At 57.6% G+C, this 14,053-nt stretch overlaps 1 protein-coding gene across 6 annotated transcripts in view; it reads right to left on the reverse strand.

The window, feature by feature from the left end:
- Positions 1-267: 267 nt before the first annotated feature.
- Positions 268-14,053, reverse strand: part of SRC (SRC proto-oncogene, non-receptor tyrosine kinase) — a 56,088-nt gene continuing 42,302 nt past the window's right edge. For 4 of the 6 annotated variants that reach the window (XM_082361977.1, XM_082361978.1, XM_082361975.1 and 1 more), the window contains 9 exons: positions 11,999-12,097; positions 11,720-11,823; positions 9,674-9,823; positions 8,000-8,155; positions 5,731-5,910; positions 4,734-4,810; positions 3,836-3,989; positions 3,544-3,675; positions 268-3,235 (listed from right to left, as the gene is read on the reverse strand). In XM_082361977.1, the coding sequence (XP_082218103.1) occupies positions 3,027-3,235; positions 3,544-3,675; positions 3,836-3,989; positions 4,734-4,810; positions 5,731-5,910; positions 8,000-8,155; positions 9,674-9,823; positions 11,720-11,823; positions 11,999-12,097 (1,261 nt within the window). In that variant the 3' untranslated portion in view covers positions 268-3,026. Of the gene's footprint in view, positions 3,236-3,543; positions 3,676-3,835; positions 3,990-4,733; positions 4,811-5,730; positions 5,911-7,999; positions 8,156-9,673; positions 9,824-11,719; positions 11,824-11,998; positions 12,098-12,958; positions 12,992-14,053 lie in introns of all 6 variants that reach the window. The other 2 variants (XM_082361980.1, XM_082361979.1) reach the window with 2 other exon arrangements.

Raw genomic sequence — 14,053 nt, forward strand, 5'->3', positions numbered from 1 at the left:
AGAAAAAACAGGTTCACACATCTGGGCATCCAGACTCACAGGCCACCTGGACACGTGTCCACACACCAACACAGACACCCATGAGCAAACAGGGCCACACGCATACCCCAGTGAGCACAAAGGCACACACCCACGAGGGCAAACTCACACCCATGCTCATACCTCTGCTCCCAAGACACATGTACACCCATGGGGTCTCCAGGTGTCCATTCTGACCGGACACTGTGGTATTTGGCTTGTGAAAATAACAGTGAACAGAGAAACATCCCGATTTTGAAATCTGTTTTTAATTATACAGATTAAACAGTGTTATTACGACCAGAGGTAACTTACATGGATCGGTGTGTGATCTGATATAAAATAAATTTCTTCCTATAGACTGCTGCAAATGAACTTCCCAGATTGTGTGCCTTGGTGGAGGGGAGAAGGGAGGAGAGGAAGGGTCTTTGGATTTTTCTCCAGAGTGCCCAGGGCTTTTGCTAACCCAGTCTCACCACCACCCCACCCACCCAGCCCAGCACTCCTGGGAAACACACAGCAGGCACACAGCCACATCTCCCTGTGAGGATGTCCACAACTCCACAAGGGCCTGACAGCCCTGCGGGGCCCCCAGAGTGTCAACTGCCACCATCCACCCAGGGCAAAGAGTCTTCAACTGCTCACACTTCCTGCTCACAAGCCCTGGGCTTCGCCTGGTGCATCTCAGACACAAGCAAGGTTACGGCCAGGCACAGTCACTCCCCAAACTCAGGGATGGATGTGCACACACAGCCGCATTCCAGAGATCTCCAATCTGATTACGTCCCTCCCTGGCCTCAAGCCCTCCAGCCACCAATGCTGCCTGCACAAAGGCCCCTCTGACACAGTCTGTCCTCACATCCCACCCCCTCTCACTCTCCAGCACACAATAGATACTCAAGAAACCGCTGACCAAACTCTGAGGTCTGTTTGTGTTTAATCAGACAATATGCAAAGTATTTACAACCAATTCCAAATCCCCCCTCCCCCCCCCAGGCCTCGGCCATGGAACGCAGGAACCCCAGGCCCTGCCCAGAGCCGGGGGTCCCCTAGGCCTCTGCATAGTCGTCTGAAATCTACAAAACACTGTTTGTTTAAAAAAAAAAAAAAAAAAAAGACAGTATTAGGACACCTTATACAAAGGACACTGGGCAGTCAGAAGGGGATTTGGGAGCGCGCTGGGGTAAGTGAGTCCAGATTCGACTGGGACGGAGACAGGACAGGAGAAGACTTGGGTAATAAACATGTATGAAAGGAAAAGTTGAAATTTCATAGGCAGGCACCACTTGGCCTCCCTCCCCACTGGCAGGGCCTGGCTGGCTCGAGAACCCCTGGCAGCGGGAACGTTATTGCTATGATGGGGGGCTGTGGGTGAGATGTACAACAGGTCTGGGGGACAGAGCAGGGGGTGTTTTTACATGTTAAATATGGACACACATGGAGGAACATACACGTGCACACGCACACATACACACACACATACACGCACACAGGGGCCCTTGGCAAGATGCCTACAAACTGTTGGCTGCCCCATTTAAGAAGGACACACTGAGGTCCAGGGAGAAGCCACCACATAGCCCAAGGGCCAAAACACGGTCTCCTGATGCCATGGGCTGAGCTCACCACGTGATGCCAGGCCACAGGGTCTGGACAGTAGTGGAGCAGTTGCAGAGGCCATGGCCACATATGGAGGCAGACACTGCAGCCCAGAGAAGGAAGCAGGGGCTGCCCGAGGGCACACAGACAGTCCTGGTGTGTGGCAATAGACACCCCAGTCCTCTCACCTCACCCCAGCCTAGGCACTCCTTTCCGTACTTGTGAGTTAAGGGTGCCAACTTGGGGAGAAGAGGAGGGGCCGGGCATTGAAATGACACAGGAAAAACTGGGGGAAGGAGGACCTGGGGTTCCTTCCTGAGGCCAGGGCCTCCCAATCACTTGGATCTTCTATTTCTGCTTGATTGCCTCCAGAGCCTGTGAGCTCACTCCCTTTCATGATTGGCTAGCTCCAAAGGTCAAAAACCACCCACCTTCTGATTGAAACCTGCCTCCCTACCCTTGTATCTTTCATTTCTAGCTCAGCCCCACATCTACCTCCACTCTCTCCCCCACAATAGCCCACTGAGCAAGCAGTGGCAGCAGGACTCTCTCTGCTATCTCTAACCCATCCTTAGGCCCCTTGTCCCCTGGGCTGCCCCGGTCTGTCCACAATGCCTCCGAGGACAATCTTGTTGGTTCCTGAGGAAGACAGAGGGAGCACCACGTTCCAATCCCGTCTCAACCCTGAACTGCTCTGTGGCCTTGGGCAAGTCACATCCCCTCTCTGGACTCAGTTTCCCCATGGGTAGTATGGGGACAAGAAACTGAAGATCTCTAAGGATCCCTCAGGTGTAAGAAGGGCAGGGTTTGAGGGGGGTGTCCACCCCACCCACCAGCATCAAGTCAAGCTAGGCCTCACCAGCCTGGGAGCCACAGCAGAGGGGGCTGGACCCAGCAGCCTCCACCAACAGGCGTTTCAGAAATGGATGGCAAGGGGCAGGGTGGCAGGCAGGCCGAGGGCCAGTGGCCCATCACTCCTCTTTGGAAAGGCTCTTTGGCTAGCTCCGCAGACAGACCTGGGGTGGCGTGGAAGTGGGAAAGGGCCAGTGCGTGCAGCAGGTTGAGGCTAAGAAAAGGGTGCCCTCAGCCCAGCCCTTCTTCCCAGTTCCTCCTGCTGAGACGCGCAGAGCTCCAGGAGGGAACGCAGGGAGGAGGCGTGCGGCTGGCCAGGGGCCGGGGCACAGTCACTGCGCCAGCCTTGGACCCCGCCCCCAGGGCGGCCCCAGGCCCCAAGCCCTTCCATGCCACAAAAGAGGGAGGGGCCTCGTCACTGGCAATTCAGCCCCACAGAGAGGATCAACGGGGCGGGGGGGGGGGGGGGCGGGCAGGCAGAGGCAGGCAAGACCCCACGTCAGGGGCCACCCAGCTCAGGATCCAAGCCAAGAAGGCAGTCTGGCCCTGTAGCCCACGCCCTATAGGTTCTCTCCGGGCTGGTACTGGGGCTCGGTGGATGTGAAGTAGTCCTCCAGGAAGGCCTGCAGGTACTCGAAGGTGGGCCGTTCCTCTGGGTCCTTCCGCCAGCACTGGCACATGAGGTCATGCAGAGACTCGGGACACTCGGGAGGGCAGGGCATCCGGTAGCCCCTCTCCACCTGGTCCAGCACCTCGCGGTTCACCATCCCTGTGGGCAGAGGGAAGCATGAGGCGGCTGGCTCCGCTGAGGAAAGTGGGGCAGAGGGAAGTTGATGGGGATAACGAAGAGGGCTTCCTGCCTAGGAGAGGGTGGCTGTGACCGTGGGTAAGGCCCTCCGCAAGGCTGGGAGCCCTGACCAAAGACAGAGCCTAAGATCAGATGGTCAACCTCTTTGTTATACAGATAGGGAAACTGAGGCCCTGGATGGGGTTTGACTTGCCCAAGGTCACCTGAGCAGAGGGGTCACCAGGGTAGGGGCAGAAGGACCAAAAATGGGCTGTGGGGAGCCCTCTTACCGGGGTAGGGCACCCGTCCCTTTGTCGTGAGCTCTGTCAGCAGGATCCCAAAGGACCACACATCTGACTTGATGGTGAACCGGCCATAGAGGGCAGCTTCTGGAGCCGTCCACTTGATGGGGAATTTGGCACCTGCAGGACCAAGAAGGGTCGGGGGAGCTCAGGAGAACATCATGACCACTCTACCAGATAGGCACCATTCTTATCCCCACTTGACAGAGGAGGAAACCGAGGCTCAGAGAAGGGGTGTGACTCCCCACGGCCACACGGCATCTGCCGGGAGCTTGCCCACCTTGCCGGGCTGTGTACTCATTGTCTTCGATGAGCCGAGCCAGCCCAAAGTCAGCCACTTTGCACACGAGGCTCTCTCCAACCAGGATGTTGGCAGCACGGAGGTCTCGGTGGACATAGTTCATCCGCTCCACGTACGCCATGCCTGAAGCGATCTGCAGGCAGAACCCAGGAGCCTGGTTCAGGGGCCACCCCTTGCCCTTCCCAGATCACAGGGCACATGCCCAGGGGTGGTGTTATCCCCAGGAGTGGATAGCCAACCAAATGCCCCACCCTTCCCAGTTCTTCAGGCAATGAAGTCAATTTACAATAAATACTGTTGGCACAAAAAGCAGGACCAGTGCCCAGCAGGAGGAGGTAGAATAGGGCAAAGGGCAAAGGGGAGGCACAAGACAAGACGCAGCCAGGGAAGTGGGGTGACCACGCAAAAGAGGCCCCAGATGCTCCCAGAGACACAGATGAGTGTCAGGTCCTGCCTGTTGTCCCAAGTCCCCTCCCTGAGCCTCAGTTTTCTCATCTGTCAAATGGAATATTAGCCATCTCTACCGCCTGATTGTATTAAGGATTAAATTAAAAAGTAGTTGTTGAGCACCGCCTACAGCAAGCAAGTATTAATACATGTTTGATGAGTGACTGACATTGACAGAGAAGAAAACTGAGGTCTGACGTCCCATAGCAAGTCAGTGACTCCTGATGCCCAGGTAAGGGCTCTTTCCTCTGCCCGAACCACCACTCACAGCACCTGTAAGTGGTCCCAGTAATACATGGGATGAGATCAGTGAGTGTGGGGCAATCAAGACAAGTTCCTTGGAGGGGGCACTCAAGAAGCCAGACATGGCTGAGCCAGGTGGGTCAGAGAACTCAAGGCCAGGTGTGGGAGCGGGGAGGGGCTGACTCACCTGAGCAGCCATGTCCACCAGCTGAGGCAGCCGCAGGTACTTGCCTGTCTCCCCCTTGAGAAAGTCCAGCAAACTCCCTGGAAAGAGAGAAAGCAGCTCTAGCCCCCACCCTGTCCTCCCTGAGCCAGGAAGCAGTGATTCCCAGATCTTGTCCACCGGGGCAGGCCAGCCTCACTTTAACCACACAGCAGATTTTGTGCAAACCCGTCTCTGAATAAAGTCTGTGTTTGTCACTCAGAAGGCAAGCAGGATGGGAAACAACCAAATGTCCGCCTCTAGGCAAACAGAACTGTGGTACAGCTATACTACGGAATACTACTCAGCAACAAAAAGGGACAAACTACTGATACACACAACAAGAAGGAAAACCCTCGGACATAAAAGATTTACCTACACGAAATTCTAGAAGAAACAACTCTATGAAGACAGAAAGCACATCAGTGGCTGTGTGGGTTTGGGGCTGGAGAGTACTATATGCAAAGGGGTACAAGGGTGCTTTCTGGGGTGACGGCGATCTATAACTCGATTGTGATAAGAGATACACAGCATACCCATTTGTTAAAACTCACCGAACTGGACACTTAAAATGGGTGTATTTTATCACATGTAAATTATACCTCCCAAAAGTGGAATTTTGAAAAATAATTAATTTCAAAACTAAGAAAAAGTCAAGCCAGGAACTTGACCCAGATGTGGCTCAGCTTGGAGGATTCAGGGAGTTCTCCTTCCAGCCCCAGAATGGCAAACGGCTTTACAAAACCAGCAAACGGGGGGACATAGATGCATTGTGGGAAATCATTAAAAACAAAACGAACGGAGAAAGGCAACCTTTGGTTTAACTTTCCATTGACATGGGAAGTTGATTCTTTCCATTCATTCCACCTTTAAAGGCGTATGCTCTAGATGTGGTGGGTAGGTGAAGCACATCCCACCTGCCCTTTTGTGAGGACCCCAGCCAGGGGCCACCCGTGTGTCCGCGCCATCACGCAGGCCTCACCCTTGCTCATGTACTCCGTGACGATGTAGATGGGCTCCTCAGACACCACTGCGTACAGCTGCACCAGCTTCTCATGCCTCAGTTTCTTCATGACCTGGGCCTCCTGAAGGAAGGCCTCCGGAGACATCGTGCCAGGCTTCAGAGTTTTGATGGCCACCCTGGTGGTGCCATTCCAGGTCCCTGCGTGGAAAGGGGTGCAGGCTGCCTCAGTGGAGGACCCCCATTCCCACCCCACAGGGACCAGGATCTGCCTGCCCGGGTACCAGTTTCAGCTCTGGCCTCCCAGGCCACGTGACAAGCCCAGCCAAGGCCCAGCCCCTTTCTGGACCTCAGTGTCCCCATCTGCAAATGGGCAGGACGCTCCTCACACAGGGCACGCTCAAGAAACAAGAGCTGTTGTTCGGACGCTGATTATTAGAAATGTCCCCCAAAGCAGCACACTCATCTGAGAGTTGGGGGACCATGGTTCCAACTCAACTGCCCTTTCCTGGATAGTCATGTTCCTTCTGGGTAGCCCAGGTGTTAGCAGATGGAGCGTGTACTCGTGGGGGCGGGGGGTGAGGCAGAGCCGGCCTCAGAACAAGGCCACCAGAACAAGAGCTTGTCTCAAGCCACACTCCCCAAACAGTAAGGCATCACACTAAGTAGAAGGGCTCGGAGGTCAGTCTGGCAGGAGTTTGGCTCCCACCTCTGCCTCCTCCCAGCAGTGAGACCATAGGTGAGTCAGTTCCCCTCTCTGAGCCTCGATTTTCTCATCCGGAAAATGGGGAGGCTATAGTATCCACCTGTGGGCTGTTTGAGGATTAAATGAGATTTTAGCCACTGGGCCAAGCCCACTGTAAGGACACAGTTAATAATAGCTGCAGCTGTCATCTTATTATTATCTGGTTTTTAAATTGTGAGGCCTCGGGGGAAGCTGTGTTCTAAACCAGTGTGTTTAATCTGAGTTTTGTCCCAGCCGGGCCTGAGGCGCCTTGGGCCCATTCCTGCCCATCTCTGGGCCTCCAGGTGCGAGTTGGGGCTCGGGCCCCCGTCTGTGGCCTTCCCGGCACAGGCCCTCTGCGCATGCGTACCAGGCACTTCGTGAGTCTACCTGGATCATCCAGGGAGGAACGGGAGCCTCCCGCACTGACTGTTCACCACACGCCCAAGCCAGGAATGAGTTTTGCAGCCACAGGAATGGCTGACGCCATGGATTTTTCAGGTTTTGCTCATGTCCTCTTTTTGTGCCTGTGCCTGCAAGCTGGCTTCTCATCCCCCTCCCCTCTCCCCAGCTCAAAGCCTCCCCTTTCCTGACTTGGCCTGACCTCCAGCCTGCAGGCCTCTGTCCCTGCAGTGCTGCCACCCAGGAACCCCCTCTGCTCTCCTCCATCATCTCTTCCTCTGAAGGGAGGGAAGTGGTGGCGGTGACGCCAAGTGAATACTGCAGCTCAGATGAAACCACCTTGAAAACAGCACACGGCCATCCTCCCCCCAAGCCCCGCTGGACGCGCAGGCTCACGACAGCCAGGCCTGCCTCACCGCTGCCTCCGCAACTCCTGTGTCAGCAGAAACCAATCAGCAGAAGGGGGCCTGGGTTTTGTCAGGGCTGCGTGGCATTTGTTTTCAAGGACAGTTTGGCTGTCTCTCCAGAGTTAGACAGGAGATTGTTAACAGGCCTGGAACACGCCAGACCCTGTACTCCTTCTGTGAGCGGGGGCTTCTCTTCCCACAGCTGAAGCTAACGTGTGGACCCACACGGGGCCAGCGTTCTCTCAACCCCACTAGGGGGTCCTATTATCACCAGCCCCATTTTACAGTTAGGAAGATCGAGGCTCTGTCCACGAGTGTGACAGAGGAGAGCTGTTCATGCAATAGCAGGTGGGCTGGGTGGCATCCTGGAAGGCTTCCCAGAGGAAGTGGCACCTAAGCTTGGATCCGCAGGAGGGTGAGTGGTTGACTCGGGAAAATAGCCCTCCAGAGTGAAGCCACCCAGCCCAGGCCACACGGCACGTGACTGGGGAGTCGCGATGCCCAGCCCTGAGTGGTTCTGGGTAAACAGGTACCATGGTGTGCGGAGGTGTGGCGGTCTACACCCCAGCCTGCTGTCAGCCACCGCTGGGGGAGCTCCATGTTGAAAGTAGGGCCCACTGTTCAGCAGAGGTGATGGGACTCGTGGAGGTGAAGGCTGGGGGACTCATGGGGCCTTGAGCTGCCACTTTGGACAGACATCTGCCTGGTTCGCAGGTGGGCACATGGTGGGGTGTGCGGGGCCGGGGCAAGGCCTTACCCATCCACACCTCTCCGAAGCAGCCCTGGCCCAGCTTGACCTCCAGCCGCAACGACTCCCGGGGGATCTCCCAGGCGTCCTTGGCCAGGCCCTGAGTCTGTGGCTTGGACGTGGGGCACACAGTGGTGAGGCGGTGGCACAGGCCATCAGCATGTTCTGAAGACAGAGGCAGGGAGGTGGAGTTCAGGCCCGGCGTCCGTGCTGGGGTCTCCGTGTCCCGCGGTGTGTGTGTGTGCGCAGACTTACACACTGTATGCGCACAGGCTTTGGGGAGGCACAGGACACCCCCAAGGCCAGGCGTCCATACCTGTGTGTACACAACCGTCCCCGACACAGGCCCACACTGCCTCATGCATCTGCTCCCTGAGTCATTCATTCATCAGACTTTAAGCGGGGGCTACCTAGGCAGGTGCCAGGGACCCAGTGGAACCCTGCCCTCAGGGAGTGCACAGTCCAGGATGACACCCAACTTCCCTTAATCACCTCCCAGGACCACGAGTGTGACAGAGGAGAGCTGTGCATGCAATAGCAGGTGGGCTGGGTGGCATCCTGGAAGGCTTCCCAGAGGAAGTAGCACCTGAGCTTGGATCCACAGGAGGGTGAGTGGTTGACTCGGGAAAATAGCCCTCCAAGCAGAGGGCACACTGCCTCATGCATGTGCAAAGGCCCTGAGGGAGAAATAAGCCCCTGGGTTGGAGGAACTGAAAGGAGGCCAGGGGGCTACTGGAGAGTGACTGGGGGAAGGAGGGCCCCAGGTAAGGCAGGGAGGCCAGCCAGGTTTAGACTACCCAAGGCCTCGGAGGCCACATGGGGGTCTTTATCCTAAAATTCCAAGGTAACCCCTGGATGGTTTTGATCTGGGGGAACGGGGTTCAGAATGAACCCTACAGTGGTGGCCAAGGGGACGGAGCGGGGTGGCAGATCCTAGAGGGAGTCGGGAGGCCTAGCCAACAGAGGAGGAGTAGCGGGCGCTCTCAGGAAAGGCCACGCCTGCACGCCCAGGCCACAGCCACATGGCACAGGCCCAGACACCCACAGAGAGCTGTCCACGTGGGAGCACCCAGGCCATGACGCGTCAGTCCACCCGGGCAGCCCTGAACATCCAGATGGATCGGCCACACTCCTGCACACTCGGCCTGGCCCGCGCTCACGACCTGCGCATGTGAGCTCCCCGCCTGCCACTCTCCCTCTCTCTGCTACAATCCAGTCGATAGAGCCGCCCCCTCCTTGTCTCCCGGTAACCAGTTCTAACCGGTCCTAAGGCTGCAGGGACAAATGACACCGGCCTATGCCCCCTCCTTCCTGGCTCACTCCTCCAGGCAGCTCCCTCCTCACCAGGCAGCTGCGGAGGAGGAGAGAGGATAGAGGGGCAGGCTGGGGTGGGGGGGAGGGAAGAGGGGAAACAGGGAAGAGAGGGCACAGGGAGGAGAGAAGGAAAAAAGAGGGGGTGGGAGGAGGGGAGTGGGAGGAGGGAGAAAGGGGAAAGGAAGAAGGGGGGAGGGGAACGGGAGCCCGCATCCTCAGGGTGACAGAAGTCCTGGCCCTTCTTGGCCCCAAAGCCCCCCTCCTCAGGGTCTGCAGCTCATAGGGTAGGCGGAGACCCCCCCATGCTCTCCGAGGGCCTACTCTCCCCTGCGCCCAGCTGGCCGCCCGGGAGGCCTGACCGGCACTCACTGGAGTAGTAGGCCACGAGCTGCTGCAGGCTGTTGAACTGGGTGCGGGAGGTGATGTAGAAGCCGCCGCTGTCCAGCTTGCGGATCTTGTAGTGCTTCACGTTGAGGCCCTTGGCGTTGTCGAAGTCAGACACTGAGAGGCAGTAGGCGCCTGCAGGGCAGCCCAAAGAGGAGCCGTGACCACCATGCCGGCCCACCCACGGGCCTCGGCACTGAGCACACCTACCCAACACGGGACGGAAGGGAGGCACAGGCAGAGCCAGGTCTGGTCCAGCCTGTCTCTGAGCACCCAGTTCTGGGGCGGCCACTGGGGCAGAGCCAAATGACAAAGGGGCACCTGACCGGAGAGCCTTCCCATGAACCCTTGGCCCTAGCAAGACCTCTGAAGCCCAGGGGTGCATCCCAACTGTGTGACCCGAGCAAGTGGCTAGCCCTCTCTGGGCCTCGGTTTCCTGCGCTGCACAGTGGGGCTACTTCCCTGGCTGCTGGGGAGATTCAGTGAGACTACATATAAGAGGGCCTGGCACACAGTAGGTGCTCGATAAATGTTGGCAGGGAGCCTAACAGGAATGGTCCCAAGTGGCTGTGTGTCCCTGGCCTAACTGCCTCCCCTCTGTGGGTCTGCCCACGGGCACACTGTCCGGGCCCTGCCCCTTCCTGAAGACTCCAGGCTCAGGCAGGAGCCAGTGATTGGCTGAGGCTGGGGCGATCCTGGGCAGAAGACCACGTACTGGGTGTGGCCTGAAGGCTGCCAAAGCTAAGCTGGGCCAATCCCAATGGCCCCCTCCCTGTTTCCCTTGAGCCTGGAAGAGCTCTGGGCTGGAAAAGTTTCCTTCTGCCCAACAGGACTGGCTAGGCCTGTTAACCTGAGCCTAAGAGATACCTGGGGTGGCATCAAGGGACAAGGCTGAGCCCCAGGGGTAGGGGAGGAGGCTCCAGCGGCCAGAGAAAGCCTTTCTCGGGAAGCAGCACACAGGCATCATACTAGAAGCCCAGTCCCCACAGCCCACAAAACCTCTGGACAATCCTCAGGTGGGGGTTACAATCTCCAGTGTAAAGAAGGGAAAATGAGGCCCAGAGAGGGAAAGCAGCTAGCCTCAGGTCACCCAGCAAGTCAGGCACAGAGCTGGGACTTGAACCTGTACCTGGGTCTCTAAAGCCTGCATTGGACAACCATGACTTTCTACAGATGGCCAGGCCATGTGCGTATAGAAGCCACAGGCCTGAGTCTAAGGCCAAGCCCTGACCACATGTGCACACACGCAGGCATGCCTGTGTCCAGTGGCTGCATGATCACACAGGTCCACACTCCCTAGGCCCCTGGGCACAAGAACAAACCCATAACAATTCACTCCCACACAGCAACCCACAGACAACTCCACCCCAACGTGTGCACACACATGCCTGGACCCACACACGGCATGCACAGCCACATGACCTCTCATAAATGCACACACATGACACGGATGCTCTGCTTTCCCATCTCCCACTGAGCCCCAGGCCCACAGGAAGCAGGAGCTTCATAGCTATGGTGATGGAGAGTCTGCAACCCACGTGCGGAGGGGCTGGAGAGAAAGGGGGTGATCATTCTCTGGTGGGGGGAAGGGACAGGAGAGGAAGAGAGGCCAGGACTGTTGGGGGAAGGGCAAAGCCAGGTCCCAGCACCCAGTCCAGCCCCTGAGGCCCCTGGAGAAGGGGAAGGAGAGGGGCCCATTGCATCAGCACCCTCCCTGGGAACAGCCTTTTGCTCTGTGACCCTCAGACCCCCTGACAACCTGTGCCCATTCCTCACCTGAGGAACCTGAGGCCAGAGAGGCTGGCCTCTTTTGCTGCACCTGTTGCATCATCTTTTGCTGCATCTCTGGTCACCCCAGAGTGACTCAGTGTTCCTCAAATGGACCTCCCTGCCTTTGATCCTGTCTTTTTCTCTAGCTGGAGGGCTCTTCCCACCCCACTCCATATACCAAACTCCTATTCATTCCACAATACCCAGCTCAAATAACCCACAAAAGGCTCAGTTCCCACTGGTCAGCAGAAGCACTCATACCTTTTGTGGTCTCGCTTTCTCGCACTAGGAAAGTCCCTCTTGGGTTCTCCACATTGAGCAGTAACCGCTCTGACTCCCGTCTGGTGATCTTGCCAAAGTACCACCTGGGGTGGGAGGGAGGAGGATGGTGCTGGTGGTCCAGGCTTCCGCCCACCCACAGTGCCTCTTCCTGGGATGTGGCTGGGGCCCTGGGCAGCCAGACCTCCCACTCTAGCCCAGGAGAGAAGCTCTGAACTGGCAGCGATGGTAAGCAAGCAGGAGGCCAGAGTCGATACTCACTCCTCGGCCTGGATGGAGTCGGAGGGCGCCACGTAATTGCTGGGGATGTAGCCCGTCTGTCCTGTGCTGAGTGAGTGGGCCAGCCACCAGTCTCCCTCTCTGAGCAGGGGGAGAGGGAGGGAGCAAAGGAGAAGGGAACCATCAGCAATGGACCCCGATGCCTGCAATCTTCATAGGTGCCGTGCTGGGGGCTCTTGAGGCTGAGTGAGGTGCAGGGAACAGTGAGATCAGGCCTCTCACAGCTGCCAGGCCGAGGTGACCTGGGACTCTTCCCCTCCCTACCCCAGATGCCTCTTGGCCAAAGCTGACTCAGACGACGACGCCCGAATTCATGGGGCAGAGTCCTGGGACAGGAAGTGATCTGCTTTCCTTCAGATAGACCAAGCAGTCTCAAGATGCCAAGAGCCGCCTTGGGATTGAGAGAGGGAACTCCCTGTCTCTGGGGAGCAAGCAAGTTGTAACAGGAGAAGATTCCTCCTGAGATGGATGTCAAATCAGACCTTCAAAGTCTCCCCAAGTCCTGAGATTTGGAAGCCCAAGCCTGGGAGCTGGTGAGACCTGAGTGGAGGCAAGGGGTGGCTCTTTGGGGGCTTGGTGACAATCCAGGCGCCAACCCTGCAAACTAGAGCAATGCTTGCCTTTGTCACAAATCATGGGTCACACCCACAGGGCTCCTTGACTGAAAACTACAGGCCTCCTCCTGCAGCCTACCCATCTATGGGGGAAACTGAGGCCAGAGGGGGCTGGGACTTGCCCAAAGTCACACAGCGAGTCGTGTCAGAGGGAGCTGAGGTGGCAGAGCCCCAGTACCCAGGGCCCTTCTACACTAATTGCCCCATGAGGAGGAGGAGGAGGAGGAGGAGGAGGAGAAGGTGATGGGGACAGGGTGATGGGCAGGAAAAGCCCCCGGCAGGGCGGGTCCCCTGGGTCTGGGTGGGAGTGGGGAGGGGGCAGAAGTACCTTTGCAGCCATCTGAATGTGAACCAGGTCTGGCTGGAGCGGGGGTCCAGAGACACAGAGGAGGGAGGAGAAAGCGAGAGCCCAACAGGAAAGAAGAGGCAGAAATGGGGGTGGTGAGAGAGAGAGAGGCAGAAAGAGCGAGGGAGAGAGCGGAGCGCCAGGCGGTGCTGGGGACGGGGGAGGGGGGACAAGGCGGGACAGCCACTAGGGCCTCGCATCCAAAGCAATCAAAGGGGACAGGGAGAGGGTCGATGGGGAGGGAGGAGAGGCCAATGGGAAGGGCTGCCTGGGAAATAGGGTCCAGCCCCCTCCCATTCCCACTGTGCAGATGGGAAGACTGAGGCTAGAGAAGCAAAGGCCTCTGCTCAAGGTCACGTCACGCAGCCAGGCCCAGGTTCCTAACTCCCAGATGAGAAGGAAGCCTTCCCTACAGGGTGCAGTGGGGCTTGATACCTTGCTGAGCTTCTCCATCCAAGGCTGCCTTTGACCTCATCACAACCCTGAGAAGACACACAGCAAGCAGGATGTGCTCCCCCATTCCCCATCACCGGGACACAAAGAGAGAAAGGCCCTTGCCCACAGCCACAGTCTGGACTTGAACCTGGATCCCTGGCTCCTGGTTTTTCTGAGCTGCCTCTGATCCATATTCTTCAGCCCATTTTGAAGATGGAGAAGTTGAGGCCGGGAGAGAGTGGGGCTGGGGGAGCTCTTTGAGAACAGGTGAGTACAGGTGAGCATCGCAGAGCCAGGGGCCCAGCCAGGTGGGCTGAGGCTCAACCAGAGAGTGTGGGTCCCTTCTGGATGGAGTGAGGCGAAGAGAGAGAGATTGGGGCTGTGCGGTCTGACTTGGCTGTGAGATCACCGCACGCATGCTCAGGCAGGGGCACGAGCTCACATGGGGATCTCTGCGGGAGAGGGAAGGCCCTGGAGTAAGAGGGTGAGGCCCACCTCAAGGAAAGAGCCTGAAGATGCCCAGGCCCTCCATCTACCTCTCTGTGTGCACCCATATGGGGTGGGGGATCCACACTTGTCTGTCCCATTTGACCCTCAAGGCCACCCTGCTAAGCAGGAAGGCAGGCCTCAGCCCCCCAGATG

Source organism: Balaenoptera borealis (genome assembly GCF_965194805.1).
Source record: "Balaenoptera borealis genome assembly, chromosome: 16".
NCBI classification, from domain to species: Eukaryota; Metazoa; Chordata; class Mammalia; order Artiodactyla; family Balaenopteridae; genus Balaenoptera; species Balaenoptera borealis.